General features: G+C 31.0%; 5 protein-coding genes across 7 annotated transcripts; 1 reads left to right on the top strand and 4 right to left on the bottom strand.

Annotated features, from left to right (window-relative positions):
• Positions 1-25: 25 nt before the first annotated feature.
• LOC145760557 (uncharacterized) lies at positions 26-1,241 on the top strand. Its single transcript, XM_082574476.1, has one exon. The coding sequence runs from the start codon at positions 76-78 to the stop codon at positions 1,054-1,056; it is 981 nt and encodes a 326-aa protein (XP_082430602.1). The 5' UTR covers positions 26-75; the 3' UTR covers positions 1,057-1,241.
• Positions 1,242-2,200: 959 nt separating this feature from the next.
• Positions 2,201-4,880, bottom strand: LOC145759575 (mitochondrial glycine transporter B-like). The gene is made up of 9 exons (XM_082573425.1): positions 4,866-4,880; positions 4,514-4,752; positions 4,155-4,248; positions 3,696-3,769; positions 3,484-3,589; positions 3,214-3,397; positions 2,988-3,130; positions 2,823-2,915; positions 2,201-2,750 (listed from the first exon to the last, which is right to left on the bottom strand). The coding sequence occupies exons 1-9, from the start codon at positions 4,878-4,880 to the stop codon at positions 2,727-2,729; spliced, it is 972 nt and encodes a 323-aa protein (XP_082429551.1). The 3' UTR covers positions 2,201-2,726.
• Positions 4,614-14,828, bottom strand: LOC145760556 (pre-mRNA-splicing factor ATP-dependent RNA helicase DHX16-like). The gene is made up of 20 exons (XM_082574474.1): positions 14,529-14,828; positions 14,308-14,423; positions 14,008-14,163; positions 13,707-13,752; positions 13,399-13,538; positions 13,039-13,165; positions 12,783-12,872; positions 12,586-12,668; positions 11,955-12,132; positions 11,710-11,877; positions 11,392-11,482; positions 11,184-11,310; positions 10,984-11,103; positions 10,660-10,775; positions 10,491-10,586; positions 10,210-10,388; positions 8,197-9,203; positions 6,462-8,006; positions 4,866-5,257; positions 4,614-4,762 (listed from the first exon to the last, which is right to left on the bottom strand). The coding sequence occupies exons 1-18, from the start codon at positions 14,760-14,762 to the stop codon at positions 7,091-7,093; spliced, it is 3,990 nt and encodes a 1,329-aa protein (XP_082430600.1). The 5' UTR covers positions 14,763-14,828; the 3' UTR covers positions 4,614-4,762; positions 4,866-5,257; positions 6,462-7,090.
• A 7-nt stretch (positions 14,829-14,835) lies between these two features.
• On the bottom strand, positions 14,836-15,407 carry LOC145760555 (DNA-directed RNA polymerase III subunit RPC9-like). The gene has a single exon (XM_082574473.1). It carries the CDS (start codon positions 15,344-15,346, stop codon positions 14,945-14,947), a length of 402 nt encoding a protein of 133 aa, XP_082430599.1. The 5' UTR covers positions 15,347-15,407; the 3' UTR covers positions 14,836-14,944.
• Positions 15,408-15,786: 379 nt separating this feature from the next.
• Positions 15,787-24,141, bottom strand: LOC145759106 (receptor-type tyrosine-protein phosphatase epsilon-like). 3 transcript variants are annotated; one of them, XM_082572857.1, is made up of 18 exons: positions 23,570-24,141; positions 23,346-23,486; positions 23,093-23,232; positions 22,553-22,734; positions 22,299-22,395; positions 22,065-22,141; positions 21,398-21,532; positions 21,039-21,083; positions 20,400-20,531; positions 20,102-20,244; positions 19,645-19,884; positions 19,002-19,138; positions 18,610-18,686; positions 18,238-18,372; positions 17,859-17,999; positions 17,328-17,488; positions 16,910-17,045; positions 15,787-16,723 (listed from the first exon to the last, which is right to left on the bottom strand). In XM_082572857.1, exons 2-18 carry the CDS (start codon positions 23,369-23,371, stop codon positions 16,079-16,081), a joined length of 2,649 nt encoding a protein of 882 aa, XP_082428983.1. In that variant the 5' UTR covers positions 23,372-23,486; positions 23,570-24,141; the 3' UTR covers positions 15,787-16,078. The 3 variants fall into 3 exon arrangements, with proteins under 3 accessions (XP_082428983.1, XP_082428985.1, XP_082428984.1); XM_082572859.1 differs by lacking the exon at positions 21,039-21,083 and having other exon boundaries at positions 23,570-24,139; XM_082572858.1 differs by lacking the exon at positions 23,570-24,141 and having other exon boundaries at positions 23,346-23,517.
• Positions 24,142-24,437: the final 296 nt, after the last annotated feature.

Raw genomic sequence — 24,437 nt, 5'->3', positions numbered from 1 at the left:
CGCCTTGTCCAGCCTGACAGCCAAGCATTAATTTTCAAGCTTATTTTTTTACTAAGATTACAATTTGTAAGAAAAATGGATGAGAAAATGTCTCCAGAAATGATTGGTATTCTAATATTAGAGGAAATTAAGGGAATGCGCAAGGAGTTGAGACAGGAACTTGCTGCGATGAGGGAGCAGTTTGCTGAACATTTAAAGTCAACCCAACAAAATCCAGTAAACGACAGGGAGCAGTTTGTAGAGTTACCTGACATACGTAATAATTATACTGCCCCTGAGCCGTTGGTTTATGAGCATGAGACTGTAAGTGAAAACGTTATAATGGATCATGAATATACAAGTAACCATATGCCTCAAAACATAACGGTTCAGGTTGATAACACAGATGAGATTCAATTTAAAAATCAAGACCATGATGATTCTATAAAAACAGTGACAACAAATGATAAAACAAAACTTCGTTTCTGTGGTATTTGTAAAGGGCTCTTCAACAATGTTTTGGACCTGCAAGCTCATATGCTTACCCACACTGAAGAAGCAGCTCAATCAAGAGGCATTAAAGATGATGAACAATTGTTCACCGATATCATAACATCTAGTCGAGAGGTTGCTTTAACGAGCAATGAGTTATATAAGTGCTCGGTTTGTGGCATTGTTCTTCGAAACAAGGGAAACCTGAACAGACACATGAGAATACACACTAATGAGAAACCGTTTTCCTGTTCCCAATGTTATAAGTCTTTCCGAGATAGACACGAGCTTGGAAAACACTCAAAAGTTCATTTAAAGGAGCTAAAATCACCCGGTGAGAAAAGAAAACGTGAAAGCAGCAAAGCTTTTATGTGTAGTACATGTGGTTCGGTGTTTGCACAGCACGGGAATTTGATTCGTCACATGACCTGTCATACCAATGAAAGACCATTTAGTTGTGAGGTTTGCAATTTAGATTTCCGTCGCAAAGAGGACAAAACACGACACATGTTAACAAAGAAGCATAAACGGAAAGCAGAAGAAATTAGACAATATGAACAAGACGTAAATGCAAGTAATAACTAACTTCGCCCACAATTTTTAAATCTAAAAAAAAATGCAAAATTTCTCCAAACTTTCATGTGTGTGTATATATATTTCTAATTCGTACCATTGGGTTTTTATTTGTTTTACCGTAAAATATATAATTTGTACATAGTTGTGTAATAATGTTGTTCTATTGTATATAAATAATGTTTTGGTTTTAGCAGGTTCTTAAAATTTAAGTTAAAATAAGTTAAACTGTTAATTAGCATGGAGGAACATATGTCAACTGAAATGATCGGGATTTTAATTTTGGAAGAAATAAAAGGAATGCATAGGGATTTAAAAGAGGAGCTTGCATCAATAAGGATGCAGTTTGCCGAGCATTTAAAATCGAATAAAATGCAAAGTGCTAAAACCTGTTGGACAACAAATGAAACATTTGGTGATTCTAATGTCGAGGGGATCGAATTTATAGAATTAAACGATGAACAAGATGGAATTGAAATTAACAATGTTTCGGTAGAATTTGATGACCTAGAACAAAGCACTATAGAAACAGTTGATGAAAAAGCATTGCCAATTCGGCCCAATCCGCCAAGAAAAACCATTGTTAAACTGAGTTCTGATGGTAAGTTTTTAAAACCTAAAAGAAGAAAACAAGGATATCTGTGCAATATTTGTGGCCAGACGATTGTCAGTATATCGAATTTTAGACGACATTTAAAAATTCATGAAGGAACTAGCCAAAGAATTTACAAATGCGAGGAATGTCCGAAGACCTTCTACCGTAGCGATGAACTTCAAAGACACATGGGTAGACACATCAATAAACAACTTAAAAAAAGCACCAAAACTAAACTAGCTATATTGGAAACAAAGAAAAAGAATCATGTTTGTTCGGAATGTGGTAAAGTTTTTGCGCATACTTCAAATCTTTATCGACATCTGAAATTACACACCGGGGTGAGACAATATTCATGCGAGTTTTGTGAGAAAAATTTCTACCGAACCGACGACAAGAAGCAACACATTCAGAGAAAACACAAAGACAGAATAACGGAAATAATCAAAGAATAAACGTCTTATCTTTGTTATTTTAAATCTCGATTTATGTGTATAGTGTATGGACTAATTTTGCATGAGCCTGTATTTTTTCGTTAGTTGTTGTTGTCCGTGGTAAAAAAATAAACAAAAATTTGTTGTCAATAGTTATATTTAAAATATTCTATGACAATAGCAGGTTGAACAAAGACAAAAAATTAACAGTGCCTGTAATATACCCTAAAGACATTGCACACCACTAGGCATGTATATATTACACCCAGTTTTTAAGTTGGCTACGGACTAAAAACAAATATCTACAAAATAAAACTAAAAATTTGGTTGCATACAAAGAAGTAAATTATTTCTAAGATATATTTTTTGTATGTATAAAAATAATGAGTTAAGGAAATATAAAAAGGGATTGTAAAAGTGTGTAGTGCAACATATGGCCCTACTCTGAATAAGGCGACTTAGTATGTACCAAATATATAAACAGCCAACCTAATTTCTTAGAAAACAGGAGGCTCTGTTTCCTTTAAAAGAAGCATTGCCAATATATTTTGGCATAACAAATAACACCAGTTAAATGGTGTCACTAATACAACTAAATTTTTTGTTTTGACACAAAACATAAGCTGCATTTTCCTTTAGAAAAAGGTAATAATCTACAGCTTTAATTTTTTTCCGACCTGTTAAATAAAATAAGTTATTAATTGACAATTAAACGTTATTTTAAATCTTTCAATGTAAATAATACTTACATGTTCGTAAACTGTCCAAGCCATTGAAGCCATAAGCGTACGACGTGTTAACCTTGGTGTTATACCTCTTAGAAATCCTTTCATACCTTGCTCCTATATACAAAAAAATACAGTTTTATACTGTTCAAAAACCTGATTTAACTTCACAAAACTCGAGTCTTATACCTTGTATATTATAGATACAATCTGGGCCATAGTTTGTGATGTCTTGTTTACTTGCATCTTTGTTTTAATAACATCTGCTGGTTGAGTTATTAAAGACGCAAAACAACCGGCAAAAACCCCGCACAGAAATGTATTTGCAGAGTCTGTATCACAGGAAATAATAACAAATTAAGAACTGTTATTACTCGCGCAATTTTAAAAACAAATTTAAATATTAAAAATTTACCATTTAAAATCTCCTGTCCTTTGGTATAATCCTTCATATTGGAATACACCATAAGATAGAGGCCTGAAAATGGGGCATCGCGCAGCAAGGTAGCAGATATGCCTCGATAAAACCCTCTGGCCCCTTCATTTCGATGAATGTTAACAAGGGCATCTTTGATGGATTGATAGTTGAAAATGCCACTCTAAAAAATTTCGAAAATTTTTTTAATTGATAAAAAAGAGGCACTATATAAACTGTTTATAAAATGATATAAACAAGATAACAAACCTCGTATCTAGTTTTAATGACCGTCATGGGAAGCATGCAAGCAGTAGTAAATGTTCTTGCACTGGCACCAACAGCCACTGATTCCAATGAAGAAAGTTTCTTATCCCTAGTGAGAAATATAAAAAGTTACCAGAAAATAAAACCGTAAGGACATAACTATAAGATGCTTTAGTCATAAGATAATAGGACATAAGACTTAAAGTTTAACTTACTTATAATATTTTTCCTTAATGCCATGCAGGGTCATGAAGTACATTCCAACACCAGGAACACAGCGTAAAAAAGACTGAAAAACAAAATTAAGTTTACTTGAACCCTGGTCTAATATCACTTCAATTTACTTGGTAAACAAGGTGAACTCTGGCATTGGGTTCAGGCAAATAGGGGTGTGTCACACATTATTATCCAACTAATTTAGCCTGTAACAACATATGTACTAATACTAAGTGGACTTAAGTACTATGCTTGTTACTTTGACCATTTCAGAAGTCCCATTACAAAGAACAACTTTTGCAAAAAGGTAAATATTTACTATTTGTTAAACCTTAAATAACAAGCTGACTGTTTGTAAAACCGGTAAAGACCAGAATAGTGTTTGTTTTTTTGAAAAAACACTTCATGGACAAAGTTTGTAACCGCAATTTACACACAGAAAAACAATTTTAACTTACTGGAACAAAGCCTCTCCATAGGCCAGTAACAGATTCGTTTAAAACAACGGACCTTCCTACATTCCACATGTTAGATTTTACTGTGATGACTCCACTAAAATGAAATCGGGCATTTTAATTAACAATATCACAACCTTACAAAGTCAACTCGTAACTGGATATGTTCATTTTAGTTTAGGATAACAAATTAATATACATTCGATCCTGTATATTTTATAGGTACCATATTAATAATACCGACATCGATTTTGAACTATGCTCAAAACACACCAAATATATAAGGCCTCTTAATCCTTTTACAAATACCTGAGCAAAATCCTAATACATTAAGATAAACAAAATAAAAACAATGTGCTTACTTTTGAGATGAAAAAGCTGGCATGGAGACCGTTGTTGCAGTTTGAATCCTGGTTTTGACAAGATCAAGAGGTTGAAAGAGAACGATGGAGCATGTTCCACTGAGACTTCCGGCCAGGAATGATTTCACCAGCGGATTTGAGATCTTGAAATGAAAAAAAGGGTCATGATGTATAGACCACACTTGGTCAAGTGAAGTCTCCTTGAGCGTTGGACGTTGATTGGGTTGGAATAAAAGGCAAATTTAAGACCTGATGAGGATTTATAAAAACATCGAACAATCAATGAAGGCCCTTGGTTCTTAGTTTTACCAAATAAACTATTTCTTATATTTTTAAATATTTATAAACTTACAATTGCGAGATCCATATTTTTCTTTCTAGGCTTGAAGATTTTTTTTCTTGAAAAATTATGGCAGTAAAAATTTGATAAAAAATGTTTTTTATAGTTTATGTTTTTTTGATTGTCTTTGAAGTTTGCTAGGTTGTAGCTGCGTGCTTGAATCCGCAGAAATAGAAATAAACCAACATTAATTTAATGTCAATAACTCCAACTTTAAAATTCTTTTCTTGACGGTGTTTTTCAGAAATTTGATGGCAGTTCATAATGAATATAACTTTGCTTCATTCGATTTTCTTTGCTTGAGTAATAGTATTAGGATATTGCGCTGTGCTAGATAATATATCCGTCCAGGCAGTCGGTAGTTATACGTACTGTACGTATCAAACTGTTAATTACTTTTCAATCTGTAAACGAGAAAAAAATTGTTTATACCATCTGCTGCTCTTACATAAAAACGTTTGCGTGCTGTTTTAAACGAATTCTAACTTTTCTTCCTTTGTTAATAACTAAAATCAGTAACATACTGCCAATAAATAATGCTAACTCATTCGATTATGGTTTAAAAATAAAACTACGTTTTCTGGCACTGAAATTACGTACGTTTTAAAAAGCTTTGTCAAGAAAAATCACGTGACATCTACACGCCTCCAAGTAATGCAAAGGGTAGTTTGACGTCAAATATTTTACCGATAGAAAGGGTAGTTATGACGAAACCTGATAAAAATTCGCAAGCGAAAAATGCGTGTAAATTTTCTGTTAAAAAATATTGCCTAAAACCTTAAAATTGTTGCATTTTAGGTAAAAATAAACTACCCTGTGTAACACAAAAAGCCATGACAAAATATGTCGTCATGCTACCAGTTATACAATAACAGAACTGGATCGAACTGGTTTTAGGCAAGTGGGCAAAGACTTGTTAACGACCGATTAAAAAACAAAATAGGTCATGAGGCCATTTATAATTTAGTAACATATGCTTGACTTTAGAACAATGTGACTTTTTGCCCTTTTCACCCAAATATTCATTTTTGATTTTGTCGACTAACCATCGAAAGGATCTACATATCTTACAACCTTGGCGCGAATATTAAAAAAAAATTTGCAAATAAATTTTTAATGCAAATTTTTGTAAACAAAATTTTTTAGGTGTCGTATAGCCTACTTAAAGCATCTTAAATAAATAAATAGTTTATAGAAACATTAAAAAAAAAATTGTAAATGTGTAGATATTTATTTATAATTTTTTCCACGCAACAATTTTTTTGTTGTTTTTTTTAATCTAATTAATCATCGCTTCCTAATTTACCACGTCGGAAGTTGCATCTGTTAAAAATATCGAGGTTAGAGTAGTTTTTACCATGTATTGAACTAATCGATAAATGTTTTTGCGTCACATTCAAAATAACTCATTTATTATTAACAAATACGTGCTATGTGATTTAATATGTCATTGCTAATAGGGAAACTTTTAATTAATTATAGATGAAAGTATTAACACAGAATGACAAAGCATAATTTTTTTAAATATAACAAATATTTTAACGTAATAATCTTTAACAAATAAAACATACGAAAATTTTAAACCAAAAATAAAAATACTAAACCTACCTTTTATATTATATACAACTTGATAAATCTGATCCAATCAAACGAGCCAGAAATTAAATATTTGGTTTCGTTCTCTGCTTTTGGACATCACGTTAAATTAAATTATTCAACTTAATTTAACAAAACAAGCAATGATGTTACCTAAACAACGACCTACCATCTAAAAAATCAAAAGGAAATACATTTAATTAAGCCATATGATTAAACTAAAAGTTTTAAGAAAGTCATGAGGCTACAGATTAATTTTTTTTTTGTATTATTTTTATCTTCGATGTGGGAAAGTCGAATGAGCGACTTAAACATAGCCTAACATCAGTTACTCCGACTCAGTCTCGAGTTGCCTGTGGCAGTTTGGGATATTATAGATTATAATTGCTCGATAATTATGCTGCTGATTAAGTGCTTGCTCAGTAGGAGTTCATACCATTTATAGCGCCTTACTCAAAGGTGCTACAGCATGAGATCAGTGGGGATTGAACCCACGACCTTATGTGTGGTGTAGCAAGTGTTCTTACCACTACACCACTCTGCCGGCAAATGTTTGTAAATTTTATTGTCATCTGCAAATATAAACGATAAAATCTGGCTGCTTAGTATTTCAAACTAAATTAACAAATTTTACAGTTTTTTTATTCGTATTTAACTCGTTTTGCAGCAAGTGATCTTTCTGATCCATAATTATAAAAATGAGGTGCAATCTCATACAACCATTCGGGGTTAATTGCTGTTATTTGCCTCATAAACAACTGCGATGTTTGTAACACATCGTTGTATAATATCCATTTAGGTGGAGCTTCTGTTGATAAACACGAAGAAGGATGGATTGTGAGTTTGGTCCCGGAATGTAGACTACGGTACGACCCGTCGTGATGTAACTTCGCAGCATTCATGAAAAACCCTTCGACAATGCACTTCTGAATCATTGTCAGATCACGTGTCGATGACGTAGTGGTTAATTCCAATCGCGCGCAATGTTGTGCTAAGTGATGACGCACCTTGACCGCATGCTGAAGACCGAGGTAGTTCAAATAAAACTTCTCGCACCAACGTTTGGTCTTGTTACCTTCGTTTAAAAACGAATTAAAAACGTTGAGAAGAGTCACGTGGTCTCCTTCTGAGACTGCAAACTTTCTGTGTTCGATCTTTGCTTTAGCTCTTTGGTTGTGAGGTAACACGAACACATTGCGTACCTGGAGCATAGCTACGATTGTTAATACTTCCTTCACACAACCATACTTATCTGCTGAAAGCAACATTTTAATAAACATTGGCTCCAGTGGAAACTCAGCCATTTGTCTTCCGAGAGGAGAGGTCAGTCTTCCGTTGTCATCAATTGCTCCAAGAGCATACAAGATCTCAACTCCTCTGACCATGCATTCAGCCGGAGGTGGAGAAATAAAGTCAAAACGGAGAACGTTGTCGACTCCCAAGGACTTTAGTTGGAGGATAACTGACATTAAATTGCTTCTTTGAATTTCAGGAATGGTGGATTCTGGTAGTGTAGCGAATGCTTCTTCTGTGTAGAGTCTGTAGGCTTTCCCATTTCTAAGGAATAAAACAAATCCAAGTTGAAATGGCTCCAGATCAAGTAGGTTACAATAACTTAAACTTAAGAAAGCAACTAATCCTCTTTTTATATTGTCAAATTATACTTGTTAGCTTAAATGTATAAGAAGAAGTGGGACCCTGTGTTAGTACATTGGGTAAATACATAACAATATGACATCATAATTACCTGCATCTTCCTGCACGTCCTGACCTCTGCTCAGATGAAGCTTGTGATGTTTTTGTGACAACCAGTGCTTCCACTGCAGTTTTAGGATTAAAAGTTGTAAGTTTTACGAACCCACAGTCAACAACAAATCCAACTCCTTCGATTGTGATCGAGGTTTCAGCTACATTGGTTGCTACGACAACTTTCCGAGTGTTTTTACCACTTCGTTCCATTACAAGCATTTGTTCAGATACCGGAAGCATACTGTATAGGGGAAGCACCTTAAGGTACTTTCCCTTTCTTTTGTTGGTTCTTAGATCTTCTATGAGTGAAGACACGACAGTTTTAACCTCATCTTGGCTAGTTACAAATGCAAGAATATCACCAGAGTCTTGTGAATAATGAATGTCCAAAATTGTGTCCACAGTGTGCTTTAAGTAATCAGCGATTGGGTTTTTTGTGTAGAATAAATCAACTGGGTAGTTTCGACCTTCTACAGAAAGGATTGCAGCATTGTTAAAAAAGTTTTTAAACAATTCAGCATCAATAGTTGCAGAAGAAATTATAATTCTCAAATCCTGTCTTTTAAGTTGAATCTTTTTTAACAAACCAAGGCACAAGTCAATATTAATACTCCGCTCATGAGCTTCATCCAACATTATTACACTGTATGATTTTAAAAGAGGGTCGGTCATCATTTCACGCAGCAAAATCCCATCAGTTACATATTTTATTACTGTTTTTTCTTCGCTGTAACACTCGTCAAATCGAATATTATAGCCCACTTCATCACCTAAGGTGACAGACCTTTCTTCACTAACATGCCTAGAAAGAGAAATTACTGCCATTCTTCGAGGCTGGGTTATAACAACAGAAGATTTTCCCTTTTGTGTCCAGCCAGCATCAACCAAATATTGGGGAATTTGAGTACTTTTACCAGAGCCTGTTTCCCCAACTATGATCAAAGTCTGATGGTTTTCTAACAAATACAGAATGTGATTCTTGTATTGGTAAATTGGTAATCTTTTCTGTTGTTTTTCTTTAGATAAAAGTGTGAAATAATCCCCACCAATTGAGGTTTCTGATTGACTTTCAGATTGGACATCTTGGTCCGGAAATTTTGCTCCAGGCTTCCAAAATTTCATTTTTAAATTCAATTTAAAAAAATTAATTCCTAAAACCTAATACCTAAAAGAACATAATGTATTAAGATTATGATGTGTAAAGGATAATACAATAAAAATATAAAACTTCACCCTATTAATACTAACACAATAACTACAGTGACTACAGTTGGAAAACTATCAATACAGACATAACATTAAACAAAAAAGAAGACAGTTAAAAGTATCAAAAATTGCAATAAAAATAAAACCCAAATTTAAAATTGCACCAATAAATAAAAAATAATATCTCTCTTGTGGTTTAGTTATATTATTGCTACAGTATTGACAGTATTAAATAAATACAAGGTACTAACATTGAAGTTAATATAGAAAAATTGTGCAGTTAAAAAGGTATTTGATCCGATAAATAGGTAAGATAAAGTGCAAACTAATACTACAACCCCGCTAACTAAGTATTCAACTTTACATTAACTTGTGTGATTTAAATTTTATAGACATTTTATATCAAGGATATTCTTGTATCTTCCATTTTGCTGGAGGTTCTATAAAATAAAGGCATTTTAAATGGTATTTTAGACGGTAAAGGGTAGTATTTTATTTATTTTTTGTATATATCTTTATCCTCGATGTGGGAAAGTTGAATGCGCAACTTAAACATAGAGTAAAATCAGTTACTTCGACCCAGTCTCGAGTTGCCTGTAGCAGTTTGGGATATTATAGATTACAATTGCTCGTTAATTATGCTGCTGTTTAAGTGCTGGCTCAGCAAAAGTTCGTACCGTTTATAGCACAATACTCAAGGGCGCTACAGCATGATTTCAGTAGGGATTGAACCCACGACCTTATGTGTAGTGTAGCAAGTGTTATTTACCTGTAATTGTATTTAAAAACTTCTAACAATTAATACTTTTAGTTCTTTGGCTATTTTTTCGTATTCAGGATTCACTTTTCCTTTTCTTGAAGCAGGGAAAAAGTCTGTTTGTTTAATGACCACATGCAACAATCTTAAAGCTTTTAACTTCTGAAGGAATTTTCGAACCGTACAAGCTTGGATTGGGGTGTGGGTAAATATAAGACTGTGTAGTTCTAAAAAAATTAACAAAGTTGTTTACAGTTAGATCAAAATACATTGTCATACTAATAATAAAATGGTTTTGGGTAAAATAACATTTAAATTTTGAGATTCACCAATAAATCCATGTTTGCAAATCGAAATTGCAGTTTCTTCTGTAATTCCTTTAGCATGGTCAAGCTCAAGAACTTTTAAGTGGTGGCAATTGAGAGCTTTAAATACAAAACATCAAATTAAAGTAAAAGAAAAATTATCAACATTTTTTACAGATTGTTGCCAACTTACCAACAGCTAACATTCCAGCTCCATCAACTAACTTTCCTCCAAAACTAAGAGCTTGTAGGTTAGGCCAACACCAGCTTAATAATCTTGCTATATTGTTGTCAAATAACTTTACAGAACTAAAAAATACATATTTTATATATACTTTGACCAATCCAATTGTTAAAGAGTAACTTCCATTATCTTATCTTAAAAACTCGGTTATTATGGTATGTTAATAATCTGGTAGTATTAGCTTGGTATTAACAAGCTCAAGTTATTCTTTATTAAGCTTAATATTAGCAGGACTATGGGCTCTTATTTTTAGTGCATAAGTTATATAATTACCATGGGTAAAGTGGAGCAACTTCCAAAGTAACAATATCTCTGCAGTTAGAACCAAGAGCCCAGACTACTTCATTGCATAAAGGATCCATTGCACTTCGGTAAACAATCATTCGAATTTTTCTACATAAAACAACAAATATATGAATTTTACAAGTACTACAAAATGCTTTAATTTGTAAATCTTTATATATACTGCTTACCTGTTATAACAACTAACCAACCAAATAGATCTGTTTGTTAAAACCTGATCACAATTATCGATTGCCAAAACCAATAAATTTTCTCCGCAAGATTTTAAAATTTCCTCCAAACCCTTTTCTAATAATCCTTTAATAAATAAATATCCATAAAAACCATTCATGCATTTTTCCACTGTAATTAACAGTGAGCAAATATCAATATTTATACCTGGCATACCATCTTTATCTCCTTGTAAGCTGATGTTTTTAAGTGACAAGTAACATGTGGCACTACACCATCTTGATATTGACATAAAAAACTACAAAATAAAACATTTTTATTCAAAAAAAGAAAAAAACTTTTTAACTTAAAATAAAAAAAAACAAAAAGTTAATTTTCACTTCAAGAAACTACTAAAAGAAGTACTCACCAAACAGTAAGCTGATCACCCCTTAAAACTTTTAAAACTATTAAACCCCATCTTGCAATTACTTTCTTTCCAGCCAAAAAAATTTAAAATATTTTAAATTTAATTTTTAAACTTACTTCAGACGAGACTCTTAAGTTGGTGAAGTTTATTCTGCTCCACAATTGGGGATGTCTTGAGATGTCCCTCCACTCTCGACACACGAGGGAGCAGCGGAGCACATCAATTGAGGATAAACGAGCAAACACACAGAACAGCGCAATATGACGATCAGTAGTTACTTCACTCTGAAAAATAAAGCAACTAAAAATAAAGGTTTGCCAAAATGCTATTACTACCAAAACACAAAATTTTAATTTTTTACATTACTGCGTCCAAATTGATTTGAAAAAGGCATCAACAAATGTCCTTCCATTAAATCACTTGTGTCAATTCCTTTAAGTTGTTTTTTGTGGTGATTTTTGGCAGGAGGAAATTTTCGAGGTAATTCTAAACTGCTTGGTGGTTCCAGGATTTTCTTAACATAAGGATCATCATAAAGTCTAAAAATAATCAAAAATTTAAAACTTGACCGGCAGTGATGTGTAGTGGTAAAACACTTGATACACCACCTTGAGGTCGTGGGTTCAATCCCAACTGCTCTCATACTGTAGCGCCCTTGAGTAAGGCGCTATAAACAGCAAAAACTTCTGCTGAGCCAGCACTTAATCAGCAGCATAATTAGCGGGCAATTATAATCTATAATATCCCAAACTGACACAGGCAACTCGAGACTGGGTCGGAGTAACTGATGTTACTCTATTTTTAAGTCGCGCATTCGACCTTCCCACATCGAGGATAAGATATATACAAACAAAAACTACCAACAATTTTCCCATTACATTTACTGAATAAAGACTTTGAATAGATAACTTCTATATATGATACCTTGACTACAGTATATTATATTTATTTAAATCTACACTAGCAAACATTTATTACAGGTTAAATCTCACTTTGTTTTAGTGAATTTTCCTTTACTAGAATGACCCAATTTGTTTGTATTTTTCGATGATGGAATCATATACGAATCTGCAGTCTAAAAACAACAAAAAAATCAAATAAAATTTTTAACAAATTGGGTATTTATTTGTAATTATATCATAGGAAAAATAACAAATTCTGGACCAAAAATGTGTAGTTTATAATTTACCTTTGATCTTTGTCGACCATTTTTATTTAACTTCTTTACAAGTCGATTAAATGATTTAGATTTTGGAGAAGGGGTTTGACTTTGATATAACTAAAAGATAAAAAAAAAATCATAAATACAAATTTTAACTATGATTAGGTTGCTAGTAGACTGAATTGCATTTGTAAATAATAAATTATTGATTATGAGTAGTTTTCAAGTACATTTGAAGTGGCATGGTACATCATTGTAAAACAACATGAATAAAACATGGAACCTCAAGTTGACTTTCAGCTTTTTCAGTTCGATTCAAAAGATCTTCCATAAAACTCGCTAGTTTCTTCTTTGCCACACTTTCCTTTTCAACAACAACTTCCATACATTTCTTTAAGTTCTGTTCTTCACTAAAGAAATTATTGTAGTGTTAGAATTTATTATTTATAAAGAAATCTATATGTGATAAAACTTAAAGGACGATATGTATGTCCAATTTATAGGCCTAAAATAATAAAACTGCTTTTTGTGTGTGAATTATTATGGGCAAAGATTAGTTAAGAATTGAAACCATAATATGGCAATTAAAATGTCGACTGTCGGGTAGACTACTGACTAAGTAAAAAAAATTAGCAAAACTTACATTTCCTTCTCTTTGAGTTTTTCTTCTGCCTCCAATGCCAAAGCTTTATATTTAGCAGCGAGGTGGACACTGTTTTCTACTTGCTCATACAAAATTTCTTCATTGGATGAGGTGTTGTTTAATTGAGGTGCTGAAGTATTCTAAAAATATTTAAATTATTGAAAACAGTTACATTAAGATTTTAAATCAGGTTTCAATTACAGAATCACAAAAAAAATTATTTTGACTTTACATTTCTATCTAAAATTATATTACAAGTAAACATTATATAAATCTCAATGAAATATTAACAAAAAAGATATTTTTACATGAGTTTCCTTTGCTCTCGGTAGTGAACGCCCATTTTCTTCTAACCTAAAATATATTCAATTTTGAATCTAAATTACCCAAATATAAATTCAGTGTGGGGTATTTTACTATGTTTATATACCAATATTATGAGTGTACAAAGTTTAACAAAGGGAGTAACTTAATCTCATAACACAACAAAGGCTTATTCAAATAAAATCAAAATATTGATTTAAAATTCCACAACAAAAAACAAATAGTAAGTTTCAATACAAAAACATTAGTTTTACCACATCAGAAATTATTCTATTTATGATTTACCTTTTATTTATGATATCTTCAGTATCTTGTACAAGTTGTGACATACCGTGGACAGCTCTCCAAGATGCTTGTAACTGATAAAGTTCTTGCTGTTGTATGTTTATCTTCTCCAGTTGTTTTGCATAATTGACTCGTTCTTGCAACTTGCTTGCTTCCCTATAAAATCAAAATTAAATTTTTACTTCAAAATGACACAGTAAATAACAGATTAAAATGTGTTTAAATCCTTAGACTAAGAACTTCAAAACAATTAATTTAAACACTTATTTTTATTTCATAAAGCAACGAACAACAGCTGACTTGTCATATTTATGTAGAATATCGTCCATTTTTCCTGAATATTTCTGAAATATTTGTTCAATTCTGGTTGATTTCAAGAGACTTTCCTGCAGCTTCTTGCTAATACTTAGCTCATCCTCAACAAAATTTAAAAAAGTATAAAAAGTTAGTTACATAAACAAGAAAATTTCAATAACCGAAGCATTTTAATTAGTGGTAATTATGATAAACTATGTATGTACCTTGTCATCTGCATCTACTACTTCAACTTTTTTAACATTATTTTCATTACTCCTGATTCCAATTGAATTGTTTTGATGTTCTTGTACAGGTGAAAGAGGTATTGCATGCATAACTGAAGAATGCATCCTCAATGCAATTAAACTTTGAAAACGTTTGCTACTACCACATAGTGAACATCGATAAGGGAGCAGATCGGAACCTAACTTTGTCCACTGCTCATCTGATTCTGACATTGTGTAGAGATTGTGTAATTAAATCAGTTAATTAATTAAGCATTACATGATATCTAAATACCTATGTTAAAACCTAAAAAGTAAAAAAGTAGTAAGAAAATGTCAGAACATAAGAATGTATAGTAAAAAAAAATGGAGGTTTAAAACTCATGATTTCTACTAAGTTATAAAACGAATCTAAACTACTCTTCTTCTTTATCATTTTCTGTTTCCATTGGAGCTGGAAGCTTAGAAATAATTGCCAGAATTTCATCAAATTGGTCCTCTGTTATTCGTTCTTCATTTTCCTCAACAATTAACGAAATTTCGACTGCACTTGTTGGTCTCAAGTTTATAAACTGCAGTTTTTCAGCTTTAGTTAACCCGTACTGTGCTAGTTCTTTTAGTGCAGTTTCAATACATTCTTTATTCTGCAAAGCAGCTGGTGTTTCGTTTAAATATTTAAGAGTTTCGTAGGTAATAGTAGATAGATTTTGATCGCTGCGCGTTGTTGAAGCGTCTTTTTGTTCTTGTACATATTCATTTAACACTTGATATACCTCGAAATTACTAAGCATAGACGAATTCTTCTTTTTAAACTCCATTTTAAGATTTTACAAGCCTAAAAAAACGGCCAGGCAGATTTGACTACTCACAGAGCGTCCGACGTCACCACAACAACTTACGACTGAAGAGAAAAAAAAAGTGCCGCCTCGATCGGTTGAGTGCCAAAGAGTGTCGGTTCGAATCCCAGCTAAAGCAAAAGTAATTATTTTTTTAACAAATATTTAAACGTGTGTTCAGGTTACAATCAATGTACCCTTAAAAACCAGTATTGAAAAAACCGCTATCTTTTATTGAAGGATTTAAACAAATTCTATTTATCAAATCAATCAAGGCTTTAAGGCTGTTCTTATCTTGTCTAATTTGTTGTAAAAAGTACTTTATATTGTCGCCCCTAATTAAAAATATACTTGATTAACTCTAGAATATATGTAACTATCTGGAAGTCCATAAATTAAATGCACACACATGTCTTTGAGATGTCACCTTGCAAATGTATTGCACAAAAATGAGTTTAATTTGAAGAAAGCATAACACAAAGCTTTGATGCTACAAACATAATACAAGTGTATTTATTTATCACAAACACTGTAGTTTAACTTCACAATGGCAATAACTAATAATGCAATATTTTGTTGAGATTGTACCGACTGCTGATGACTCTTTTAGTGCAAATTATTCTGAGGCAACAAAAGTCAAAAACAAACATAACAGGAGTATAAATATATATAAGAAAGTTAAAGTTTGTTCTAAGATAGGTTATAACAAGGGTATTAGACTAAGATTTCTTGATTGTCATTATGATAACTCTGGTCAACAGGTTTATTATTTGTAATGTCATCTGATTCTATATATTTTTCAATATTATCTTCACTTAATTCAATATTGTCTGTATTTAAGTTCGCTTCACATGAAACTTCTTCAATTTTTAAATTCGAATTATCTTGGGTTGATAGATTTTCATTAATGGGGGATATTTTTGTATCACCATCAACTTCATTCTCAATGTAATGTTCAATATTATCTTCGGCTTGATTAGAAATTGTGTCATTTTCTTTAGGTTTAGTGTCATCAATTTCATTTGAAATGATAACTCCTTTCTCAATTGGAATAAAAATTTCTGTATTATCTTCTATTGGATTTTCAATTTCAGAATCACTATTTTCAGATTGTTCAACGTTTTCTTTGTTTTCAATAATATCATCATCGCTTTTATCTTTATTTTCATTTATTTCGTTTTCAGAAGTCTTAGTCTCATCAACATCTATATCATCATTGTCATTTAAATCAACACTGGTCATGTCATCTTCTTCAATCTGTGAAACATGTTTACCAACATCTTGTAAATCTTCAAGTTGTTTCTTCTCAATATTTTGTACATATTCATTCACAATGTCATAACACATTTTGTATTGTTCCTGTGAAAGTTAAAATACTTACTTAATAAGGCATGTAGGGGATATAACTTAGCATTTTAAACTTAACACATTTATAGAAAATTTAGAATGTTACATACACTAATAAACCTATACAATAATCTTTATTTACAATTCACCAAAGTTAGATTTTTACTTTAACAAAATACCATAGAAATTATTATTTACCTTTGTTCTTACTACACAAGGGCGACAATCTCGCAAGTCTTTAACTGTTCGAAGAATATCAATTTTCCCTTCATTCTGTAATCTTTCTACTACATTGGAAACAACACAAAATACCCCGCTTCTCCCCACTCCATCACTGTGTCAAAATACAATAAAGATATAATTTTATTATTATTTAAAAAGGAAAATTTGACATCAATTATATAGCACTAGTCGATAGCCATCACTTCGGTTGGCCATTCGGTTTATTTGTCGTAATATGGTTGCAACTCTTAACTTATACTTGCCTGCACACCACAGATTTATTTATTTTAAAGTTCTAAAAATTGGACAAACATATATATATATTATTAATAATGAATGTGGGTTTTATCACTTAGATAAAATTTAAAAAAAAACACTTAGAAAAAGTATTGACCTGCAATGTACTACAACACGAGGCTTCATGCCACCAGTATCACATTTAAGTTGTTGTTTGACAAATTTTGTCATTTCAATAAGTGTGGCTCCACCTTGAGATGGTAAAACATTTTCTTCGACCCAAGTACGGTGGCGCAAGTGTGTAACAGTTCGTAAAATCTAAAAAAAAACAGATTATAAAATATAATACAGTGCGGTAGTGTGGTTAAGCCGTCATGGCAGATGACTTTGAGCCGAAAGGTTTCGGGTTTGAGCCACACTATTCGCCCTTGAGCCCGGTTTTTACGGATAGCATAAACGCATCATAACAGCACACCCCCCCCAAACATTGTAGACTTTATTATGAGAATATAAAACCTATCACCTTAAGGTGATTTGAAAAAAAAACAAATTATAATACCAAATTTTAGGAATAACCAAAGAGGCAATAAAGTAAATTTTTAAACTTTAAAAACTATAATTTAAAAAAGTTTCCGTACATAACTTATAATAACCAATTAATTACAAAAAAATACAGTTTGTTGTTCACCTTTTCCCTGTCACAGTACTCTACAGTTAGTGTTGTTATCACCACATCATTAAGTTGTGTAACTCCCTCATTTTTCACAATTATTTCACCTAGGTCGAGTATTGAATTCTCTGTGGTTGGCCAATACTCTGCACAATCCTCCTTTAAAATAAACTTGTTGTTGAAATTTGATATCAATTTATAATTGGGTTGGTGTTATATGGTGCATAGAACTTTAATTGACCATGATGGATGTAAACATATTATAATGATGTAAAAACAAAGATTCTATTACGTAATATATCAGACAGAAAACTGTTATGTTACCAACATTTTTACCGAAACAATATTTGCCTTTATTAAGTAATGTTTCTCATAATAAAGTCTACAATGTTTCTACCTTGTCTTCATTTTTCAGCTGACACAACATTGCTATGCAAATGACGTTGTTGTCAACTACCATTCTCCAAAAATCTTCAATGGTGTTTTCCATGGGAGCTTGCGCCATAATAACATTTGTGTTAATATCATAACTCTAAAAAAGTGAAGGCAATTAAAAAAATGAACACCAAGTAATATAAACTGTAACATTTTTTGTAAGAAAAGTGTAAGTTAACAATTTAGCACAAGCATATACTTGATGTATACAGGATAACTTAACAGTATATACTATATAATATTTGTGGTATATACATATAAGTTAACAATTTGACACAGACATTAACATAATATATACAGTATATAGTATGTACATTATATTTAAATTTTGTACCTGTATAGGAGAAGCATTGATATAAACAGGAAGTTGTTCATAAGGCCTCATTCGAATAAAAATTTGTGAGTGCTCATCTACACAAGTAAGTTATAATAATATATCAGTAAATACTTTTTTGATATTGTACTTTAGTTACAATAACAATATATCTTAATGTAATATATAACACTTTGTTTTGAAAATATACAACAACGTTTTTTTTATAATATAGTATATGTGGTTACAATAACATTAAATAATATTTAAATGAAAAACCGATAAAAAAAATAAATAAATGTTACTTAGACACCCCTTGTAAAAAATACAAATGTTTATGCAGTTAAAATTTGTTAAAGGGCTTCATTTATGTTAAACTTTTTTTTTAATATATTTTTAGTTTTAGTACTTACAGGGTATAATTGTTTCATCTCGATTTTTGTCTTTATTCCGAGCGAGAGCTCCAGACCCAAACCTAAAGGTGATTATTTGGGAGGATTCTAAAAGCTTGAAGCTGGAATCGAACCCAGAAACTCCATCATCAATCTCACTAAAAATAAAAAAAATAATAAATATATTAATAGCCTAAACAAATGATTTTTAAAGCACAAAAAACTCACGACATTTTTGTTAAGGTGTTACAGTAAGTTGTATATACAGTTATAAATTTGTGGTTTTTAAGTAGTTTCCAATGTTTATTTTAAACGGTTACAAATTTTTCGCTAAAGTAAATAAACAAATCTAACAACCCACAGTGAAATAGTTCAGAGCGTGTTATATAAATATTGTGGATAGTTGTCACATCAATTTAAAAGTTAAACCAATAAACATAAAACAACAGTTATTAGGATAACCCACCGAGTCTGTTTTTTTTTTATAAAATATAAACATAAATGTTTATTCTGTAAACAGCAGTTTTTTTAAAATAACAGAAAACAAATACTTCATATTAAAATGCAAAAAAGAAACCTTTTTAAATTTTTTTAGTGCATTTTTGGTGTAATGGTTAGTTGTTTTTTTAAATTATTATTTTTATATTTTTACAACTTTACTTACTTTGATAATATTTCATACAAATGTTCAAACTTGTCCTGATCCCTGTCTGTGTTTCCCAGCACATAATATTCATAAACTAGTTTGTGTATAAACGAATACTGATCCAAACTCTGAACCATTTCAGCCCTTCGCATTCTGAACTCCAGGATTAATTCAAAAACGTTGATTTTGTTCGTGTCCTTTAGCTGATCAAGTAGAACATCAAGAGCAATATAAGTTCCTGTTCTTCCTACTCCAGCACTGTGAATGAAAAAACGATAATAAGAAAACTATAGTTAAGTGTCTGCCCTATTAATGGCCAAAATATGACCAATACACACCACAAACAGCATTTTTTGGGTTTATTCAGCTTCATTATATTTACTAATTTAATTTAGGTGTCTGCCCTTGAAAATTGCTTGTCAAATATGTTTAAATAACATAACAAACAGCAGATTTTATTTCACAATTCTCATACCTGCAATGCACTAATACTGGTCCTGCGTCTGTAGGTTGGGCTTGCAAGGTAATCTCCCTGAACCGAAACAAAGCTGTGGTTGTTTTTGGGACTCCATGATCTGGCCAAGCTCGATATTGAAATTGGGAAATCAACCGAGATTCCTAAAAAAAGATTAAAATAAAAACATAGATAGTACATTATTTTTGGGTACCAGACAAGGGAACTGAAACTATTTTGTTTATAAAATCACATGCATGAAACAACAACCCATATTTCAATCTAATATTACAACAAAGCACATAGAGCTTCCTCTTACGTTTTTGAATTGTAAAGTTAGTTCTCTTTTGATAAAACTTCCGTAACTTTTAATAGAAGCAAACTCAACCGAAATATCAACAAACTTCATCAACCCATCTTCTTTGTCAGGCCAATATTGTTCACATTTTTGCTACAAAAACAAATTTAAAAAAATCAAGGGTGATCACATCAAAAAAAATAACAGTTACCACATTTGTTTCAGTGGTTTGCTTGTCTTATATATTACAAAACCAAAGTGATTTAAAATAATATTTTTTTTGTTTAAACAAGGTTGAAACTTAAACATGACAAATCAGATAAATTTTAATTTTTTTTTGAACTATGCGAAGCGTAACCAAAGTTATCCTTGATTAAGTTTACAGTTATGCCTAAATGTAAAAATAATGATGTAGCAGTATTTAGAATTCTGTAATTTTGTATCAAATACTACAATATACATAAATAAGAATAACATTCTAACCTAGAGCCTAATAAAACAAAACTTTCTAAAATTAAAAAAACAAAAACTTTAACTGCCAAACTGATCCATTCCAAAAATAAAACATGGCTACTAAAATCTTGTTCTAAATAACTAAAAAAAAGAACAAAAAGCTAAAAATAAGGTTAATTAAAGCCAAATTAAGGGACATCTAAGTACCTGCCCTTGAAATTTGAATGGTGAAGGTATCATAGTTTTGCGAGACTAAAAAATTTCGGAATATTATTAAAAATTGGAAAATATGAAATAGGACTTGTTTTGTACCCCTCTGTATAAGGGACAAAATGGGTCAGGTCATATGCAATATATAAAATAGGGGTTATGTTATGGCTAAAAACTTGGTCAGTAATAATTGATTTTAAAACAGGCTAAATAAACATTAAGTACCATACATGTAAATACAAAAAAGTTAATTCAAATTAAGCCAATCAAGATAAAAAAAGGGTGGTTAACCTTTAAAAAATAGAAAATTGAATTACCAAACACCAAAAATATTTAACACACAATCTGATACTTACTCTGCCCAACTCTCTTAGTTCAGTAATCATCACGATAACAAAACATTTCTGCTCCCAAATCATCCTCCAGAAGTCATTTAAAGTGCTTTCCTTCGGACCTTGTGATGCAATAAACTTATTTGGAAGAGAATAACCCTAAAAAAAATTAAAAAATTAGATTTCTTTGCATATTAACATGGTAAGTAGAAAAAGATTTCTTGGAAAAATTAAAGTGCATTAACATGAAATGTACAGGAAATAAAAGTAAAGAAGAATCGTGTTTAAATATACTAAAACTAGCATTTTATAGCATGCTTAACATTTAAACAAAATAACATATTGAGTAATTTATGAAACCAATTAATTTGCGCAAATAAATTCAAAGCCTGCAATATATTAAACAGGTTGTGCAACAAATTGTTTATCATTTAAAACAACATTAAAATAAATGGAACCAGGAAATGCAGATATTGCATCATTGAGAATGATAAATTCATTTAAAAATAAACATTATTTATTAATATAACTAATTCTCTATAATTAAATTTATTTAGTCCCATGAGGTAAGCATTTAAATCGTAATTTATCAAGGTTCAAAAAGTCAAATCACTGCCAATTTGTTTTATATGGTAAAAACTAAGTAAGGTAAACTGTAAGAATAATTTAATGATAAAGTTGATATACTTACATCAATGTACGATGCATTTATGTAGTCAGAATTTTCATCATCGTTGATTATTGATAATTTAACACGATGATTGTCACCTTAAATAAATCAAGTTATATCATTATTTACAATCACAGGTAAATAATATTTAAAGTAATTAAATTATATACATTTACACACTACACTCATAAACCATTTTCAAAGTTTAATTTTTGTTGCTTTTAATATTGTTTAATTAGAAGGCTTTACACTTACAGGCAATGATGTTTTTATACCGATTTTTATGACTGTTTATAGATAGTTTTGCATGTTCACACTTTGGATTTTGTTTAGAAACCAATTTTTTCAGCAACTACAAAATAAGTTGTAAAATTTCTACTAAGTTACTTGAATAATTTTAATACAAATTAAATAGCCAATTATGCATTAACATGCAAATGCTACGGTGTACACCATTTCCATTTTTAAAACAAATACAAGTTTCGAAAGCACTGTGTTTGATTATTTACTTGAAATTCAGCCATGAAAAGTCGATCTTCATCTGCATGGTTTTTGTTGTAGATATCATATAGATTTGAAGCCTGAATATCTTCAGGTCTGCTTATTTCTTCTACTTCATCTTCATATTCTGATATATTTGAACCATTACCATCTCCTATTGTTAAAATCGAGTTTTCTGATTCATTTCTTCCTAAAATTTTTAAAATAATGAATTATAAGTAAAGCGTAAAGAAAATAAATAATCGCTTTAAAGTTAAATTTTTTCTTCTAATTATTTTATAAAAACTTTTATTTCGTTAGATTTAAAAATTATTGACCTGTAAAACAAAAAACTTGATCTTAAACCAAGTTTTTTGGAGAAAAGGCATTACTAGCACCTTATTAAATATTAGTTATGTGTATTTATTCGCACAGTTATATTGAAATATCGTTAAAAGATCATTTTCTTCTAAACTCTATGCATATTTACTTAAGAATAATCGTTAAACAATTCCTAATACAAATACAACATGTAGGTCAAACATTTCACAAAATAAAATAGTAATTACTAAAGTCAGAGTCAGTTGAGTTCAATGGAGGTAAAGGTGGTGGAGCCAAGAAATTTGTTGAAGTATCACTGTCAGTTTTACTTAGTTCTTTATTATCATTTGTGTCAGAAGGTTCCTTGCTTTTCTTCTTACGCTTATTCCTAAAATTAAATTTAATGGAATTTACTTTTCAGAATACCAAAGCATATGATTCACCAAATATTAACACATTCTCTTAATCATAAAACAGTTTTGCGAAATGCAAATACTTCACCTGAATTTCGTAATCGTTTTAAACATTTTAAATTTCTTTGATGTTTCTTGAAAACTTCTTGATATTTAAAATATTCCAAATAAATTTATTTGTGATACTCTTCTGCTCTTAAATGCAATGTTTATATATATGTCTTATAAGCTGTAAAATAAATTCTTTATTTAACCTTTTTTAAAAGGATGTATTTAATTACATTAAAAACAAAGTTATCTTACTATTTTCACCTGTATTTATTACATCGTTCAGACAAAATAACAAAAATACGAACGGAGAAAATACGAATCTTTTTTAGAACTCTGACAAAACCCAGTCGCCAGTCTTACTGGAAGTCAGTCTCAATAAAATTAGAATTCCCAGTTTTAAACTCTCCAGACTTTCATATACTACATTTTCTATACCTTGTTCTCTTTATAAAACTTTAAAGGTATGCAAAACACCAAAAAACAACCGAAAAAAACAAAACATCTGAAGACAGTTTTTAAAAAAATTACAGCTCGTAACAGCTGACCTGTGACTGTGACGTAACCGTGACGTCAGAGATATAAAGTGATGAGAAATATATACCTAACTTTTTTCTTAAAGTGTTATTACATCCTATTTTGTAAAAAGTTGATATAAAATAAAATGCCTTACTAAAAAAATGTTTTTTTAAATGTAAACTTCATTAGGTTAACAATTTTCTGCTGGAAATTTTTTTTTACTAGCTTTAAACCTGTGTTTTTCTACATTAATTCTACAAATACTTCTTGCATTTAAAAGTGCAGTAATCCAACTAAACAGAATATCTGTTTCAACCAAACAAAATCTCTTCCCACGCTTATCCCAGCGTTGCTTAAACTGAAACGCACCACCAAAAACATCACTAAATCGCAAGGTATTGTAACGCGACCGTGCGTAAAACCACTACGTCACTATTCGTTTTTGTTTCGAGTAATCCCTGCTTAATTTGATACACTAGAATTTGTCATTGTTTGACTAATACTAGAATGCTACAAATTAAACAAACGCTCTCGACTGTTCTCGTTGTAATCGATTGTTCTATTAACAATCAAGACACAAACGCGAATAATAAACAAGACAATAGGACGTCTC

The sequence above is a fragment of the Corella eumyota genome, chromosome 7 (genome assembly GCF_963082875.1).
Source record: "Corella eumyota chromosome 7, kaCorEumy4.1, whole genome shotgun sequence".
In the NCBI taxonomy this organism is placed as follows: Eukaryota; Metazoa; Chordata; class Ascidiacea; order Phlebobranchia; family Corellidae; genus Corella; species Corella eumyota.
The sequence above is the reverse complement of the archived record's forward strand: the minus strand, read 5'-3'. Positions and strand labels throughout refer to the sequence as shown.